A 19,973-nucleotide genomic window follows, 5' to 3' on the forward strand; every position below is an offset into this window, starting at 1 on the left:
ATTGCAACAATACTGAAATCAACTTGTTTTTTAAAGATAATCAATGGAAAAAATATATTTTTTAATTTTCTTAAACTTAAACCGAACAATATGTTTTAAAAACATTTAAATTAGTCCCTTAATGGCAGAAACATCAAATAATCGTAATTTTCATGAATTTCCGCTCCGTTCGCCTTACGGAATAGACGCAACTACCTGTAGAATCTGGCGGCAATTAAAGCGTCCGGGAAAAAATCGTTATCCGCAGTGCATACGATGCAAAATTTTCGCCGACATTCGATAAAGGGGGTGCCTTTTAACAGTCATCCACACTTGACTGCGACACTATTGTTTAATAGAGAACTCGGATCCGATTACGTCAACATAATGCGATGCGAGTCTGGTCGCTTGGCGCTTTGCCCATTGGTAGCCGTACCGCGAGACGGCGCCCAACTCCCAGCTGCTGACAAAGCTCGTGCTTAAACGCCATGCGTTGCTGACAGTGGGAACGAAGAGAGAGAGAGAGAGAGAGAGAGAGAGAGAGAGAGAGAGAGAGAGAGAGAGAGAGAGATGGGGAGGGGGAAGAGAGAACTGTGGTAATTAACGCTATTGTTGACCACATGGGTTTGGCAGAAGAGGAGACGATATTGTAGCTAGCGCGCGTTGGGGAAACGCTGCAGACGCGTGCGTGTGCAATCCGAACGCCGCGTGTATGTGTGTGCGTGCGTGTGTGTGTGTATGTGTGTGTGTATGTATACAGTGCTCGGGATCAACTAGCCAGTGAAGAGACGCTGCGTCTAGTGGCAAGGCAAGGCTACGCAGCGCGAGACAGTAGCCAACGGAGGCTGACCGGGAAGATGCTTTACAAGTTTTCCTGGTCTCCGGCGAGACAAAGGAGGAAGCCATTTGACGATCGAGTATTATGAAGACGCGGCTTCTGCGTGGTCCAACTGCTACGCGAACAAAATTGCCTTCCCTCACGGACTACGGGTCGGCACGCCGCCGCTAATTCCGTATCGTTGTGCGGCCGACGAAAGTGGGTCAAGCGGACCTTCGCGTTCTTCTTCCCTTTTCTCAGAGGAGCACACCACCACCACCTCGGCAGAAGCGGATTACTTCCTCTCGGCATTCCCCCCTTCGGCTCACATAATAATGCCCCGCTCGTTTCTCGTGAAGAAAGCTAAGAATCCCGCTGAGCATAGCAACCGGTGGCCGTACCACGAGCCTTCCAGTCCCACGGAAGCGGAGACAGCCCCTAGTCCGCCACCAGATTCCTCGTGTTTAGCCGTCCATTATGGCAATGGTGAGTTGCATGTTTATTGAATTTTCTCACTAGAAATTACGTGCAGGCTTTATGGCTTTATAAATTAACGTGTACCGGTACGCTCTCGCGCTCTTAGACAACATCCTTCCCTATGTACCATTTATTCGTCCATTTTTAATTAAAACGACAATTTACCTCTAATTTATTCGTGGTACTTCAAATGCAGAAACCCTCTTAAAACATTGTTGTTTTATTAAAAATAAACATTGTACAGGTCTGTTTATAAAGTAGTGGGCATCGTTGCAAAACACGGAAATGGACTCTCATTTCTTTTTTTTTTTTTTTTTTCTGTTTTAGGAGAATTGAAGGAGTTTGATTGTGAATGCTTAAAACGTGTTTTTAATAAAAATGTGATATTAAAATCGGCGTGTTCCTAAATTTATGAAATTAAGACGTTTCCGACACTAATGAAATTATTTTTTGCGAAAAAAAACAGAATGCAAATCAAGCCGTTTTAAGAAAATTCAAATTTATACATTTTCAACAGGAACATCATCCACAGCATTTTGATCCTGTTGAATTTTCAAGAGGCCTTAATAGTTCTTATCAGGATTTTCAACAAGATTCAATTGTTATTAATATTTTAATCAGGACTGAATCGACATTATCGTGATTGATATCAACATGTTTTCAAAAAAGGTCAAAATTGAAATCAACACGTTTTTAAATTGATCAAAATGAACACGTTATTATCGCGACTGAAATCAACACGTTTTCAAAATAGTCAAAAAGTGAAATCAACACGTTTTAAAAATAGTCAAAAATTGAAATCAACACGTTTTCAAAAAGATCAAAATTGAAATCAACACGTTTTAAAAATTATCAAAATCAACCGGTTATTATCAAGATTGAAATGAACACATTTTAAACGCTGTTGAAATTGACATTTTTTGAAAGTCGCTAAAATCAGTATTTTCAACAAATTTGATCTTTTGTTTGTTGAAAATTTAATTATTAATTTCAGCAAATAATTAAATTTTCATTTAAAAACAAAAAACAGCTAAAAATCGATATATTTTTTAACAGTTCCAAAATGAATATCGTTTTAATAACTCTAAATCCGATATTATAAACAAGCCAGAATCAGTTAAAACGAAGTCACTTATTTTTATCAGACTTGTCTGTTGAGCAGTGCTTTTTTTGCACCGGGTACCCTTACCTGACTGTCTTTTTTGCTCCTTTGCATCGTACAACAAGTGCGTTTATAGAAGAGTAAATATATATGGCTAACAAAAACAATAGACGGCTTAGAGGCAATACAAGCCACTTATAAATTGCTCAATATTTTATACATATCCACTTTTTTGTTGTTGTTTTTTGTTTTCTGCACGTGTCTGGCTTCTCGACTCAAAACGCCAATAAGGCTAACATATGAAAATAACGCCAATACCCCTTTTTATCCAAGGTGTAATAAAAAGTAGTCATTTTACTTATTCATTCACACTTTCAGAACGTTCAGATATTCCACCCACCCACCGCGTTCTTCCTACCATTTAACAAGCCCCCGTTTCTGTCCTTTGTTCTATTTCTCTACTTCTTTCTCTCCCTCTGTCCATATTCCCCCTCTCCCCCCCCACACCTCCTCCCACCTCGCTTTGCTACAACCAATCAAAAGGTCTTTAACAGTAGACAGCCGATAACACAAAAGCCGCTAGTTTATTCTCTCCATACCGCACTGCCGGAGACTTGGCGGTAACGCTTTGTCTCTGGCTCGCGGTGCCAGCGGTGTGCGTGCATAGGCCGTCACTTCGATCAACACGTAGCCCACTTGTTGATCTAAGCAAGACTAAGGCTAAAGGCTGAGCAGCCATATTGGGTGACCCTGGAACAACAATAACATACTTCGTTCCGCTGATTTTTTTATTTTTTATTCACGCTAAATATCGGTTCAGTCGGTATTCCCAGAGGAGGCGGTGTTTCTAAAGGGTTGCTATAGGTGGTATTGTTTGCTGAGAACGCTCACTGTCAAGAGAAATGGTACCAAGAATAGTAAACAACCCGCGTTATAAAAACACTTTAAACAGGAATTTAAAATGTTTTTCAATTGTGGTTGACCTGGTATGAACTTACGTATTCTTATTCGTATATTTGGTGGTTGATTCAATATTTTTAAATTATGGATGGTTAATGTTGATTTAAGATTGTTAATATTTTCAAAAATCTTAAGTCTTTGAGGTTATCTTGACTTTTCAAAAATGGTGAAATCGATGTAAGATAATGTTGATTTTTTTTTTTGTAACGACGTTTTTTAAAGCTTCCCTTTTTTAAAGTTCTGATTTAATACTTGTTAGATCAACACAACTTTGTGTGATCAACACAAATTTAAAACCAATACCCTTTTAAAGCAATTTAGAAATCAATATATTCTTACAGAAGTCAGAAATCAATACTTTTTTTAAACAATTCTCAATCAACACCGTTTTAAAACAATTCTGAATCAATATTTTTAAACAATTCTGAATCAATATTTTTGAACAATTCTGAATCAACATTTTTTAAAAACAATTTTGCATCAATATTTGTTTAAAAACAATTCTGAATCAAATATACGTTGTACAACGTACGAATGAATTCAGAATCAATATTTTTGAACAGTCTTCAATCAACATTTTTTATTCAATTCTGAATCAACGTTTTTTTAAGAAACAATTCTGAATCAATGTTTTTTTTAAAACAATTCTGAATCAACGCTTTTTTAAAATAATTCAGAAACTTGTATGTTGTCTGAATCAAATTTGTTTAAAAATTCTGAATCAACATTTTTTTAAAAACAATTCTGAATCAATATTTGTTTATAAACAATTCTAAGTAAACATTTGTTTAAAAAGAATTCTGAATCATTTGTTTAAAAACAATTCTAAATAAACATTTAAAAATAATTCTAAATCATTTATTTAAAAACAATTCTGAATCAATATTTTTAAGATATTCTGAGTGAGCATTTTTAAACAATTCCGAATCAATATTTTTTAAACCAATCTGAATCAACACTTTTTTTAAAAACAATTCTGAATCAACATTTTTTAAACAATTCTGAATCAACATTTTTTAAACAATTTTGACTCAACATTTGTTTAAAAACAATTCCGAGTCAATATTTTTAAACAATCCTGAATCAACATTTTTAAACAATTCTGAATCAATGTTTGTTTTAAAACAATTCTGAATCAACATTTGTTTAAAAACAATTCTGGATCACATTTATTTTCAAAAGCAATTCCGAATCAATATTTTTAAACAGTCCTGAATCAACATTTTTTAAACAATTCTGAATCAACGTTTTTTAAGAAACAATTCTGAATCAACTTTAAAAAAAAAAAACAATTCTGAACCTATGCTTTTTTTAAACAATTCAGAAATCAGCCATTATTTTAAACAATATTAAGATTTTTTTAAAAATATTGATATAGTGATATTTTTAGTACAAAACACTAAAAACCATGCGGAATAAACTTTTCCCAATGATTAAAGCAAGCAATTTTTGAGCCTATTTTCAACCACAGCCTCCTTCTATGGGTCCAAAATTCAGAGACTGATAACCAGACAAAGACTTTGACTTGAATTGATGTTTTGAGATGTCTGTGGAGGGGTTGCTCTCCTCTACATTCTTTCTTTTGTGCTATCACACAAGCAACACATTTAAAAGAGAGATTTCCGTGCGAAGAAGCCACAATATTTCTTCGGATGTTCCACATGATTTGTACGAAATAGAAGCCCACCCAAGGGATGTCTTTGGAGGCAATTGCACAGTTGTTTTGATGGAAGTTTGGAGTAGGCAATATCGCCAAATCTAAGATTTTATTTACAGATTTGGAAAAGTTTTAGCTCGTGTTTTAAATGGGAATTTCGATTCGAATGCTATTGGTACTTGGGAAAATTCTACGCGTGTCGACCATTAATAATATGTCTACGTTTCGGGGGCTCGGATATATATATTTTTTGTTTTATTTTTTAAAATTAAAGTTGCTCTTCTCGGAATTTACCAACCGGGATAATTTCGAGGAATGCTAAAACCTCCAGACATTTAAATTATTCATGTATGCAAAAGGAGCACTATGATATATATATATATATGACAGCGTACCTTCTCCAACACTCAGATTTCTAATCTGCATAAAAATTTTCAGAGTTCCATGCACAAAGTTGGATAAACATTTCAAGAGAAAATGCGAACTTATATGTGAGTGCGTTATTTGTGTGAGGTGGGGGGAGTGCTTGTTTCTTTTGAGTTTTGTATACTTTTCCGTGACTGCTCGTGTTTGCCTTCATCAGTTACCGAATTCTACCTCCGCTTGAAACTTCTGAGTTGAAAATTAGGAGATTTCTATCATTTTGTGAATTCACCCGGCCTTCTAAGCGAATTCTGAGTTTCACTTTAAGAAATGTATTAAAAAGCTAAGAATAAATATCTAATCGTAAAAAAAAACAAGTCGTGACACGGTATAACATGTCACTGTTTACTCTCTCTGATTTGTCTACCTAATGCAGGATTTCAGCAAATAAGGTGTAACATTTTTTAATTCAATAGCTGTACATATTCAATTTAACGTAATAATAATAATAATAATCATATACAATACAATAACAATATAAAATGCTCTTCTTAGAGGCTATTGTATTAAAGAAGTGCATCTTGTCTGGGATACGCATTTGTTTTCAAAAATAACTTTAATGTTGCGTCATAAAAATAAATCAAAATGCGATAAATTTGGTGAAAAAGCCATAGAAAATGAGAATGGCAAACACGCAGTTAACGAGTTGGACGTCATTAAAAATTAAATGCAGATGAAACAAGATGGAAATCAAAATGTTTACAACAATGGGGAAATCAACATGTTTACAACAATGGGGAAAACAATGGGGAAATCAACATGTTTACGACAATGGGGAAATCAGCATGTTTACAACAATAGGGAAATCAACATGTTTACATCAATGAAGAAATCGATATGTTTAAGTTATTTTGGAAATCAGAATATTTACAACAATGTGGAAATAAATGCACAACAATGAGGAATCGACATGTGTACATTTACAACAATGGGAAATCGACATGTGTACATTTACAACAATGGGAAATCGACATGTGTACATTTACAACAATGGGGAATCGACAAGTGTACATCAATGGAGAAATCAGTATGTTTAGACAATATGGAAATCTGGATGTTTACAATAATGTGGAAATCAGTATGCTTACAACAATATGGAAATCAGGAGGTTTAGAACAATGTGGAAATTGGCATATTTATAACAATGGGGAAATCAACATGTTTGCATCAATGGAGAAATCAATATGTTTATCAATTTGGAAATCAGGAAATAAGGAAACAATCAGGAAACAATGTGGAAATAAGTACATTTACAACACTGGGGAATCGATATGTTTACGTCAATGGAGAAATCAGTATGTTTAAGGTTGTAAAAATTTGGATGTTTACAACATTGTGGAAATCAGGATGTTTAAGACAATGTGGAAATCAGAATATTTATAACAATGGAGAAATCAGGATGTTACATCAATGGAGAAATCAGGATGTTACATCAATGGAGAAATCAGGATGTTTAAGACAATGTGGAAATCAGAATATTTATAACAATGGAGAAATCAGGATGTTACATCAATGGAGAAATCAGGATGTTTATATCAATGGATAAATCAGGATATTTACAACAATACGGAAATCAGGATGCTTGCAACAATTTGGAAATCAGAATATTTATAACAATGGGGAATCAACATGTTTGCATCAATGGATAAATCAGGATGTTTACATATGGAGAAATCAATATGTTTATCAATTTGGAAATCAGGATGTTAAAAACAATGTGGAAATAAGTACATTTACAACACTGGGGAATCGACATATTTACGTCAGTGGAGAAATCAGTATGTTTAAGACATGTGAAAATTTGGATGTTTACAACAATGTGGAAATCAGGATGTTTAAGACAATGTGGAAATCAGTATATTTATAACAATGGAGAAATCAAGATGTTTACATCAATGGAGAAATCAGGATGTTTACATCAATGGAGAAATCAGGATATTTACAGCAATACAGAAATCAGGACCTTTACAATAATACGGAAATCAGGATGCTTGCAAAAATGTGAAATCAGAATATTTATAACAATGAAGAAATCAAGATGTTTACATCAATGGAGAAATCAGGATGTTTACATCAATGGAGAGATCAGGATATTTACAACAATACAGAAATCAGGACGTTCACAATAATACTGAAATCAGGATGCTTACAAAAACGTGGAAATCAAAATATTTATAACAATGGAGAAATCAAGATATTTACATCAATGGATAAATCAGGATGTTACATCAATGGAGAAATCAGGATATTTACAACAATACGGAAATTAGGATATTTACAACAATACGGAAATCAGGATGCTTGCAACAATTTAGAAATCAGAATATTTATAACAATGGAGAATCAACGTGTTTACATCAATGGAGAAATCAGGATGTTTACATCAATGGAAATCTCTGGATGTTTACAACGACTTGGAAATTTTCATGTTATCAGTGTGGAAATTGGAACGTTTTTTAAATTAAATTTCCAAATCTACACTCTCTGATAAAACTTAAACCAATGAACATGTTCTTAAAAATATTGAAATTTCTGAACATCTTTCAAATTAACAACAAATATTTTTCTTTCGTGGTTGGTGACTCCATGACATCTTCAAAGAAGCGTTGCATATCTTTCAAACAAAGTTTATATCTCTACAAAGTAGAGGCTATTTCATAAAGCGACTCTTAGTCCATTGTGTTTTTGTGTATAATCTCAGTAATTGGTGGTTAGCGTTGCACATTCGTGGAGAAACTATTGGAATTTCTATTAAGGTTTGGAGAGGAATCGAAGACCTCATTACGTAGAACGCTGATGACTTGTGCTGAGTGCAGGACGAATTCTGCATTAAGAAAAGGAAAATAGAAAAGCTTTTAGAAATGTTTATGCAAATCAATATAATTTCGATAAAAAAATCAACATTATTTAAATGTGAAATGAACATATTTTAATTGGAAAATCAACATGTTTTAAATACTGAAAATCAACATGCTTTTCAACGAATGTGAAAATCAACATGATTTTCAGCAAATATGAAAATCAACACGATTTTAAAGGAATATGAATCAGTGGAGTACTTAGCACGCTTAAGTCTGTAGAACTACCTGGAGAATAATTTTGTGATGAGAGATTACCAGGAAATGTTTCTCAATAATTATTTGTCCAGTTTTCATGGGAGTTTGAATTAAACGCGCCATGAAATTTCAAATTAATATAATGTTCTTCACGCTGGAGATCCTTACATGACTGTTACGGAATATTCCATTATTATCAGGTATGGCTGTACATCTTTCTTAATAACCAATTTCTCTCTCTTCCAATAGAGCAACACGTCAGTCAGTTTTCTCTAATGGCTTATCCGCTAGGGGACGCTCACAGCAGTACTTGGACCGCTTCGATTAATGATTTATGTGTTCTGTGAAGTGCACATGTGATTAAGGGTGTGATCACGGAACTCCCCCACCTCCCCCACTTCAAGGTTATCCAAGGTGATCTTGGACCACGTGAGTAACATGTCCTGTCTGATTGGCAGATGAGCAATGATCGATACTCCTTATTTGGTTCACGTCTTTTTGATTGATTAAGTCCGTCATGTCTGCAGGGTGTTGGTGTGTCGCAATTGACAGTATGGGTCTGTGAAGATATAGTGATAGAACGATTCTGTCTCCTGTGATTGATTGAGTTGTTTATCGATTTGATTCGCTCACTTATTAGACCGTGTTGACCGATTCATATAATTTGTTCGACCATCCACCAATTAACAGAACATTTCCTGCATTGGGATTGAACCTGGGTTGTTTGGGATTAATGTCAATACAAACCTAGTCAATGAGGCATTAGCAGGTTGTCTATGTAAATTGCGTGTTATAGCTTTTTAGGGTAATAAGTACTATCAACAGAAGCTGCCATGCTTCTCTATCAGGGCAACACTGGCCTTGCACCATCACAAAAAGGTTTACTTTTGTAAACTGCCTTTATTGTAAGGATTAATAATAATAAAAATTGTGATGTAATATGCTATGGTTAACAATATAAACATGTTACATTACGTCACAGTTGAATTCGGATTCGACCTGATTGATGTTAATATGCAGTTTTTGATATTGTCCTGTAAAGAGTCAAAATTTAAAGAAACCAACGTCATCTTAGAGTTGAAATAAATGGCGTTTTTAAACTGCAGTCGACACGTTTAATTTTAAAATCAACGTTATTTTAAAACTAAATGTTTAACGGTATAGAAATCAGCACGATTTAGTGATGGAGAAATCAATATCTTAACCAACATGATTTAGAAATGAAGAAATCACCAAATCTTAACCAACATGATTTAGAAATGGAGAAATCGACATCTTAACCAACATGATTTAGAAATGGAGAAATCAACATGATTTGAAATAAATGAACATGAGAAATTAACCAACATGATTTAGAAATTGAGAAATCAACATGATTTGAAATAAATCAACATGATTTGAAAGAAATCAACATTAGCAATTAACCAACATGATTTAGAAATGGAGAAATCACCAAATCTTAACCAACATGATTTAGAAATGGAGAAATCGACATCTTAACCAACATGATTTAGAAATGGAGAAATCAACATGATTTGAAATAAATCAACATGAGAAATTAACCAACATGATTTAGAAATGGAGAAATCAACATGATTTAGAAATGGAGAAATCAACATGATTTGAAATAAATCAACATGATTTGAAAGAAATCAACATTAGCAATTAACCAACATGATTTAGAAATGGAGAAATCACCAAATCTTAACCAACATGATTTAGAAATGGAGAAATCGACATCTTAACCAACATGATTTAGAAATGGAGAAATCAACATGATTTGAAATAAATCAACATGAGAAATTAACCAACATGATTTAGAAATGGAGAAATCAACATGATTTGAAATAAATCAACATGATTTGAAAGAAATCAACATTAGCAATTAACCAACATGATTTAGAAATGGAGAAATCACCAAATCTTAACCAACATGATTTAGAAATGGAGAAATCGACATCTTAACCAACATGATTTAGAAATGGAGAAATCAACATGATTTGAAATAAATCAACATGAGAAATTAACCAACATGATTTAGAAATGGAGAAATCAACATGATTTAGAAATGGAGAAATCAACATGATTTGAAATAAATCAACATGATTTGAAAGAAATCAACATTAGCAATTAACCAACATGATTTAGAAATGGAGAAATCACCAAATCTTAACCAACATGATTTAGAAATGGAGAAATCGACATCTTAACCAACATGATTTAAAAATGGAGAAATCAACATCTTAACCAACATGATTTAGAAATGAAGAAATCAACATCGTAACCAACATGATTTAGAAAGGAAGAATTCAACATCTTAACCAACATGATTTAGAAATGGAGAAATCGACATCTTAACCAACATGATTTAGAAATGGAGAAATCAACGTCTTAACCAACATGATTTAGAAATGGAGAAATCAATATTTAACCAATATGATTTAGAAATGGAGAAATCAACATCTTAACTAACATGATTTAGAAATTGAGAAATAAACATGGTTTTCACAAAATAGCAATCAACATGTTTTTATATAAAAATGGTAATCAATATGGTTTTTTTAATAAAAATGGGAATCAACATGCTTTCTTAAAAATGAAACTTTTACATGTTTTTTTAATAACGGAATTAACATATTTTTAAAAATGTTAATCAACATGTTTTAACACATTTAAACACTTCTTTAACACTGTTTTAACACGTTTTAACACTTCTTCTTCTTTTATGCTTGTGATAACGTTGAAGCACAATATTTACAGGAATAGATAAATCTTTGAGATTTGCATCATGAGAGCATTCACTTAAGTCCATAGTTATACAGTAATTAAATGATAGCAGTTAGTTTTATTCTGCCATTTTCCATAAATTTAAGATTAGCAATTTTCCTTGAAAGTTTCCTTCAAATTATTTAATAGGAGTCGTCCTCCTAGTAGGAGGGCAGTCAGGGAATGTGTACTCCTAGGAATTTTGAACTGCGCCATGTTTACCGATTCCGTGTTTTTAATGGGAAACTAGATTACACGAAGTTGCAAAAGTTACCTTCAGCTAGCAAGCTTCACGTGCCAACATTGCTAAGATTTTCGGGGGATGCTCGTAGCAGCTACGCATAACCATTAGATAAATTGAAGCAATGCACGCAACTTCATTTATTTCAACGTTTAAAATTGCGGTTATTTTTGCAGTCATCGGAAATGGAGTGAAAGAGAGAGGGAAGAGGGGCAAATAGATAGATATAGAGGGAGAGAGGAGGGAAAGAAAGAGAAGGAATTAAAGTGAAATGAAGAAATAGAGAAGTAAATAAAATGAAATAGAGAGAGAGAAGTAAGGAGAGAGAGAGAGAGAAGGAAAAGTAAAGAAAGTGAAATGGAAAGAGCGACTAGAAACACAAATGGGAAAAGGGACGAAAAGGAAAAGAGAAGTCATGAAGATATATATATATATATATATATATATATATATATAGAGAGAGAGAGAGAGAGAGAGAGAGAGGGAATTAAAGTGAAATGAAGAAAGAGAAGTGCAGAAATTAAATGGAGAGAGAAATAGAGAGTGAGGGGGAAAGTAAAGAAAGTGAAATTGTAGATCGACTGGAATGATAAATAGAAAAAGGGTCGAAAAGGAAATGAAAATTCATAAACAGACATAAGGGAAGGATAGAGAGAGAGAGAGAGAGAGAGACAAATGAAAGAAAAGGAAATGGCAGAAAATTAATGCAATATAAGCAGAGAAAGAGAGAGAGAAGAGTAAATAGCGAAAGAAGTACAGAAAAAAAGAGTGAAGGGATACAGAGAGCCTGGGTAGTTTAGGCGTTCTGTATGTGAAGATAGTGACGCATTTTATTTTCCTACAAGATTTGTCATATTTGTTATGTATAAGAAATATTGTGATCATAAATAATTTATAGACGGCTCCTTATGCCTTCACTTGGTTTTGTTCATTTCCCCTGAAGCGCGTGCTTCACTGTATAGCTCACCAACCTTGCAGAGTAGCCGCCTGTGTGATATTTCTGTAGGAAAAATTTCCGAAATTTGTTGAGGATCTGCAGCTTCCATTTCAAATCTCTTGCAGGTATTTTGCCTCCGTTAGCCCCTGAATATGTAATGCGCACTAATCTCCATTCGGAAATGTTAATCTCGCTACCAGCACGTGTTGCAGTGAATTTAGATCAAGGTTTCCACCTGCCCACAGCATCATCTAGAGAAATATGTGCAAAGCCCATGGTGTTAGCGACTTCATTACGACGGCATCTCTGGGGAATGTGATCTATGACGGTATGCAGCTTTCCGTAACGTAGCATCGGAGTTCATATCTGCCGGCGATGAACTTTATGATACCCCCTGCTGGGTTGCCTGTTTTGTCCATTTTCTCTTCTTCTTCTTCTTCTTCTTTCACAGCTGTGATGCCACATCTAAGTTGATATGCGGGGACAGAACTAAGAGAACGTTCAATTTTATTCGTTTCTCTAATTTAGTACATAACACAATATTCATATCTTCCAATAACATCACCGTTTTTCTTGGCGATAACATTAATGGTTTTTGATTCATTCTCTTAGAGTAATCAGTAGCTTTGGTAAATATTTAGAGTCTAAATTATCTAAAATACTTTAGATTCAAGATTTCCAGCGTAGAATCGAAAAGAAAATTTTCAATCGCAATTCGGAAGAAGAAATATGATTTGCAATCAGAATTTTACAATTCTGACTTTAAAACAAAAGTAAGAAGCATAATTTAGAATCTAGATTTTGAAATTTCGAATCGAAAACAAAATATGGAATCAAAAACAAATGTTAGACTCACATTTAAATTCTCATGGAATTAAAGTTAGAGTCATAATTTCAATTTATTATTATTATTGTTGTTGTTGCTCTTATATTATTTCTCCCTGATTGGGAGGATCCACTCCGTGACGGGCACTGCTACCAAGTACACAGGGTGGTTGTAATGTCTGGTGTTACTATTGGTCGAGGAAATCTCTGATTATCCTACAGGTTTTCAGGATTGCGACTTTCTGGAGTTCCTTGTAGGTGTTCTCTGGGAGACCTATTGCTGCTATGTAGAGTCTTTGGTACCATACCGGTGGTTGACACGATGATTGGGATGGTTGATACTTCTTGCATATGGCACATCCCCTTGACTTCATGTCTCAGATTCATGTACTTCCTAATTTTTTCCTCATGGGTTTTCTGTGCATTGCTAGTGTTGGGCACCGCTATGTCAATCAGGTAGGAGCCTTTTCCATCTTGTCCACAAGGGTTATGTCCGATTGTGCGGGACGCTCTTATTCGTTATTATGGCGCGGTCCCAGTACAGCTTGTGGGTTTGGGTCTTTAGTACTGCATGGGATTCGTACTTGTAGTATGGTACACTTTCTTTGGTCAACTGGTATTTCCTCGCTAGGTTCTGGTGTATTATCCTGGCTATCTGGTCGTGTTTATGAGTGTACTCAGTCTGGGTGATCACCTTACACCCCGGGCTGATGTGTTCGATCGTTTCTGAGGCCAGGTGGCATCATCGACATGTGTCATCTGACATTCCGGGCTCCTTTGCGATGTATTTTCTATAGTTTCTGTTGTTGATTACCTGTTCTTGGATGGCCAGCATGAATCCTTCAGTCTCGGGGAAGAGCGTCCCGCTTGTGAGCATTGGAAGAAATGGTGTCGATGTGATCTTGATGGAGGTCATTGTACTGTCTGCCATGGAGTGTCTTCTTTGCCCATCTTTTTATCTTCGTTTCTTGTACCGTTTGGGCGGGAGGGGTTTCCTCGCTTAGGTTGAGTGGGGTATACTACGTATCTATCTTCCTTATGGCCTGGTGAAGTGGTGCTGTGTTCTTCTCGAAGTAATCTTTCAGGTTAACTATCGCTGTTTTCTGTTGTTCTGTCAGGTCTATCAGGCCCCTTCCTCTCTCTTTTCGAGGTATTGTTATTCTCTCCACTGCTGACTTCGGGTGGTGTTGGCGACTCTTGGTCATCATTGTCCTTGTCTTTCGTATGATATCTTCTAGCTCGGTGTTAGTCCAATCTATGACCCCGAAGGTGTATGCTAGTAAAATAAATAAAATTTTCTGTTTATACTCCGGGACGACCAAATGGTCAGAGGAGTTCACAAGATAGACAGAATACAAGAAACAGCACCGTATTTTAACAGTCAGGGGCTTGAACCCCGGTAAATCAAGGCACGTGTACTTATGCACCCGCGCGCCTGACCACTCGGCTACGGCGGCCATCATGTACTGGAGCTGCATAGGTGTTTATGGCTTTAACTGTGTTCCCTCCGTTTAATTTTGCTTTCAGCAGGTTTCTGAGTCTCATGATATTTTTCGGTCAGGCACTTCTTGATTTCCTTGTGTTCTAACTGCTGAGTCTGCATCATCCCTAGGTATTTGTAGGTCTCTCCTTCTGTCATAGCTTCGATCTCTTTACCACTCAGCAGCTGGTAGTTTCGGCCAACTAATTTTCCCTGGTGCAGTGTGTGGGTCTTGCATTTTTCTACACCAAATTCCATCCTGATGTCCTTGCTGAATTCTTTGGCGATCCGGAGTAGTTTCTGGAGTTGCTTCTCGGTTGCCGCGTAGAGCTTTATGTCATCCATGTACATCAGGTGGGTGAGGGTGTACAGGTTCTTTCTTCCTTCTTTGAGGTTATATCCATACTTGCTGCCGTTGAGCATGGTGGATAGTGGGTTAAGTGCTAGACAGAACCACAGTGGGCTCAGAGCATCTCCCTGAAAGATTCCTCTTCTAAAGGGGATTGACCTGGTTGTGACATTCTCGACCTTAATGGTGGTACTCCATTTCGCCATTGTTTCTCCTAGGAAGTTTGTCACTATCTGATTGACCTTGTAGATCTTCAGGGTCTCAATTAGCCAGCTATGAGGTACAGAGTCGAAGGCCTTGCGGTAATCGATGTAGGCCGTGTATAGGTTGCGGTGCTTCTTGAAGGCTTGATCCATAACTGCGGCATCTATGGTTAATTGCTCCTTGCATCCTTTTCTCCTCCGCTTGCATCCTTTCTGCTGTTTGGCCCTTATGTTCTGACTCTCTAAGTGGTCTGATATCTTCTTAGTTATGCAGCTGGTCAGGATCTTGTACATCGTTGGGAGGCATGTGATTGCCCTGTATTTCGCTGGGTTTCTTGTATCTTCATCTTTAGGCTTCACATATGTGACTCCTTCAGTGAGAAACTTCGGGATTGTCTCTGTGTTGCTTATCATTCGAGCGAACTGCTCTGCTAGGTGTTTGTGTGTGCAGGTGAGCTTCTTGTACCAGTAGTTGTGGATGTTTTCAATTCCCGGGGTTCACCAGTTGTGGGTATTCTTGATCGACTGTTTTACTTCTTCTTCTCAAATCTCACACTCTCTCATCTCTTGTATGTCCTTCGTTTTGTTCCGTTCTACTTCTATCCAGGGGGCTCTGCTGTTATGTCTTACTTCACTGCTCCAGATATTTCCCCAGAACTCTTCGATCGTGTTCAGCCAGTTTCCTGTAGAAGGCTCTTTGGTCCTCATCGAAGATTCGGTTGTTTATTTTCCTCTGGAAGCTCTCTTTGTATCGGTGTAGTCTTTTGCTGAGTGCGAGGAGGTTCTGCTTCAGTGTGTCCAAGTATTCTCCTATTCTCTGATTTCTGGTCTCATGTTTGCTGTGGACACTGTCTCTCTTGATTATGCTCTTCATCTTCAATCAAAAACAACATTTAGAATGACAATTTCACAATTCAGAATAAGAAAGATGATTTTGAATTATAATTTCACAATTCTGACTCAAAAACAAAATTTGATATCTAAATTTCACAATTTAGAATTGTAAACAAAATGTAGACTCTAAATTTTACAATTTAGAATCAAAAATAAAATTTAGTATCTAAACTTTACAATTTAGAGTCAAAATTGTAATTTAGAATTTAGATTTTGAAATTTGAAATCGAAAACAAAATTTAGAATCAAAAACAAAGTTTGACTCAAAATTTCAATTTATAATCAGAAATTTTCAGTCTCAAAATTCAAAAATTGTAATAATAATAATTATTATAATTATGATTATTAAATCAATTTATTATCAATGTACGCCCCTGTAGAATTTCAACTGGAAGGCTGATGTTACACTCTATTTATAAATATAAATAATAATAATTGTATTTATATATAATTATTATTATTACTATTAGTTTTAGAATAGCTTTAGAATGCTACTATATACAACTTGCCAGCTCTCTTCAGATGAATGCATTATTCATAAAAAGTATAGGGTGCACTTTACCAGGATCGATCTGCTATAGTTGGTATCCTCACAAAATTTATTATGGTAAATTTTCAGCCTTAGAGTGTTGTTGAGGAAGAATCCTTTCAGTCCCTTAATGTTATTTAGGATACTACGAAAAGGCAGGCGTGGATTTTTCGACTTTAGTTCCTTCCCATCCAATACCCTTATGTGATTTTAAAAACCATGACATTCCTTGCTAAGATGAGCTACATCCAGAGGGTGGTGTTCAAATAGGTTAACAGAACTCAGATATTTGTTTGTGTTGGAGTCGAATACCATATCATGGAAGTTTTCATTGGTATTGGGTAATGCATCTTGTATGTATGGAGTTGCGAATTTCTAGTCCTCAAGAGCTCCTCTCTCTCAACTTATATTTTAGAGTTGATCTTGCCAATTGCCTTTGCAAAGTGGGGTTGGATCGTTAATATATCGTCCCACCTAGGTCTGTGTGGAAATTTAATCCTTAAAGACCGATCCACAATTTGTGTTAGGTTGCCGATTAATCTCTGGAGATTTGGGTATGATCTTTAGAAATGATGAACGATGATATGTAGTTAAATTGGCGTTGGAGGAACAGCTCCAATGCCTCAGTGAATAACAAAACTAATAACACACTTCTTGGGGCACACCACTGTTAATATTGAAAACTGCATTTGGTAGTTTTGGTTTAAGAATTAGTTTTCTGTTTCAGCATATTGCAGGGTAATCCACAGAATCTACTGAGTAATCCACAGAAACAGGATTCCAGTATTTGCATAAGCACTGTGGTCTCGTATTGTCAGAGGCTGCTTCACATCCAGAAAGATTATGTCAATCTCTGATTTTTCACTGAGGATCATTTTGAATTCTAAAAAGAGTTTATAGTGGATTGGCGATGGTGGATTGTCCAGGTATAATCGAATGAATGAGCAAGTCTATGGCAAAGACAACTTTCTAAAAGTGGTGGTAATAAGATCTTCCCAAAGGGCTTTAATAATCTTTACCCTATTGAAATGGATCTAAAGTCACTCGGACTTTTCGATTGTCTGACTTTAGGGACAGGAGGTCGCGTAACACCAACTCCAGATGCTTGGAATATTCCCATTTTTCAAGTATTCTTCATATAAATGCAGCAACGCGTCTACTATGAAGAGACTAGTTACTTTTCATCCTGCAAGCAACAAATCGGCCATGAGAGCAACTAATTCAGCCACGTGGATAGCAGTGTTCCCCTCCCTCCCAGGAAACTCGAGTTTTTCGTCCAGCAAAACAGTCAAATCGACCAGACAACACACCTAATTTTCTGGAAATGGGCAGATGAGTTTCGTTTGGTAGAGTGCACTTCATTTTAAGTGTCTGAATTCTCGGGTTCTTCACAATGAAAGGTTTACTACCCCTGGAATGCTATTTCCCTACTTTGCTCGTAACCCCAGAGGGCTCATTTCTACTGAGATATATTACTACTGTATCAATACCCTTATTCCTATATTTAATTATTCTAACGTAGGCCCCCCACTGCCTTAGATGCCTGCATCTGTGAATTATTTGTGATCAGTGTTTTGTATCCTTTCTCTGTGAGGCTTTATGTATTCTTCCCTGAATCGTTGTTTCTTTATTAGGAAGATCGTGAGAGATCCATAGTGGAGCACCCGTCCTCCAACCTCTTTGATTTCTATATTTTGTAATCCTCTTTTTGGTATTTGGCGATTCTCTTCCAGTATCTTTGGTTAATTTTTAGAGGTGGAGGATTTTACAAGAATATTTTTGACAAATTCAACCGCCAGAAGATTGGTTTTACAAAATCTTTAAATGTGTTACTGTTCTCTTCATAAATGTATTCTTTAATCCCATATAGATTACTCATGTCATAATTGCAATCCACTCATTCCATGCCCTCATGGTTAATATCGCATATGAGGGTGTCTAAAACTTCTCGATCTAGTAAGGGGTTAGCAATGTCAGCCTGGTTATCCACGAGGTCGTTTTCCTGTCTATCCTCTGATAATTGCATATATCTTCTGCTTTTGCAATGGCAAAAAGATTCATGGCATCATTGGTACTGTAGACGTTTCACCCAACATAATCTGACCATGGGCCAACCATGTACGCTGCCTAGATGAGCCACAATGCAGCCCAATTAACAACCTTTAATATTTGGGCTTCATATCTTAAATGGTGACATGACATCTAGATTGGTTATTCAATACAGCAGCTGACAAATATCCTGATGGAAGAATGGTAAAATCTGCAGCTAGATTCCCTCAGATACCCAATGGAATCCATGCCATGAGGTGCCAGGACTCTAATTTCAGCAAGAGCTGAAATATTTGGTGTGAGAATAAGGTATCTTGAATTCGTCTCATCATTGGTTCTTTAAGATGTGCCTTACCAATCTGGTGAATTATTTATAGAAGGCTGTTTTTTAAGCTGGAAGGAGTTGGAGTTACTGGTGGGATCCTATACTGGATCGCAGGCTAGTAAAAGATAGGACAAAGAGAGTTGTCATAAATTATATCTTCCGTAGAGGACCAGTGAAAAAGTTGGGTCCCTCAGTGCTAAAGGATCCTGCTATTTCTAAGCTTCATAAATGATATTGGCGAAAGTATCCAGTGGATGCTGTTAAAGGTTCCTGATGATTTGAAGGTAAGAAGATTGGCTAACAATTCGAGCCAGGCCACGATATATTTCGAAATATAAGGTTATGCATTTGGAGAACAAAAATCCTGGAATCATGTATAAAAGCTAGAGGGAAAAAGAGCTAAAAATGGGTCAAGACAAAAGACTCAGATGTCAGGATTCAGTCTCAAATGACATTTTCCATGAGCTGTAAATAGGCAGTATGTGTTGATGAATATAAACATCGATGCACATATGAAAGCCTTAGAAGTCTGCAAAGTTTGACAACTAGATATGTAAGGGGCCCCTGGCTAGCACAGTTGGTAGAATAGCCGCACTCCCCACACCGGGTGGAAAAGACTTGAGTTCGAGTCTCGTCGATGACTTAAAGAATTGTTATGGGCCTTTTTCACAACGTGGTTGAGTTAGTCGGTCTGAGGTGAGGGATGCATGGCTTTTTCTCCCAGGAACTCAGCTTTTTAGTCCAGACGTGACTGACAAAATTGCAAGCTTCCAAGCATCCATGGATTTAATCCCTTGGTTAACTAACTCTCTACTGATCTTGATTTTCGCTTTTATTTTCATAGAGTTGATGTCAGATTTTTCTGAATTACCATATTTTTCGGTCTATAAGACGCACTACGATT

The 19,973-nt window shown here is 36.1% G+C and overlaps 1 protein-coding gene across 1 annotated transcript in view; it reads left to right on the forward strand.

Annotated features, from left to right (window-relative positions):
* The first annotated feature begins 622 nt into the window (after nucleotides 1-622).
* Nucleotides 623-19,973, forward strand: part of LOC150082548 (uncharacterized) — a 52,011-nt gene continuing 32,660 nt past the window's right edge. Inside the window, exon 1 of the mRNA XM_090378686.1 lies at nucleotides 623-1,282. Within this exon, the coding sequence (XP_090234812.1) occupies nucleotides 1,132-1,282 (151 nt within the window). The 5' untranslated portion in view covers nucleotides 623-1,131. The remainder of the gene's footprint in view (nucleotides 1,283-19,973) is intronic.

This window comes from Mastigoproctus giganteus, chromosome 7 (genome assembly GCF_048544385.1).
Source record: "Mastigoproctus giganteus isolate SK-2022 chromosome 7, ASM4854438v1, whole genome shotgun sequence".
Lineage (NCBI taxonomy): Eukaryota > Metazoa > Arthropoda > Arachnida > Uropygi > Thelyphonidae > Mastigoproctus > Mastigoproctus giganteus.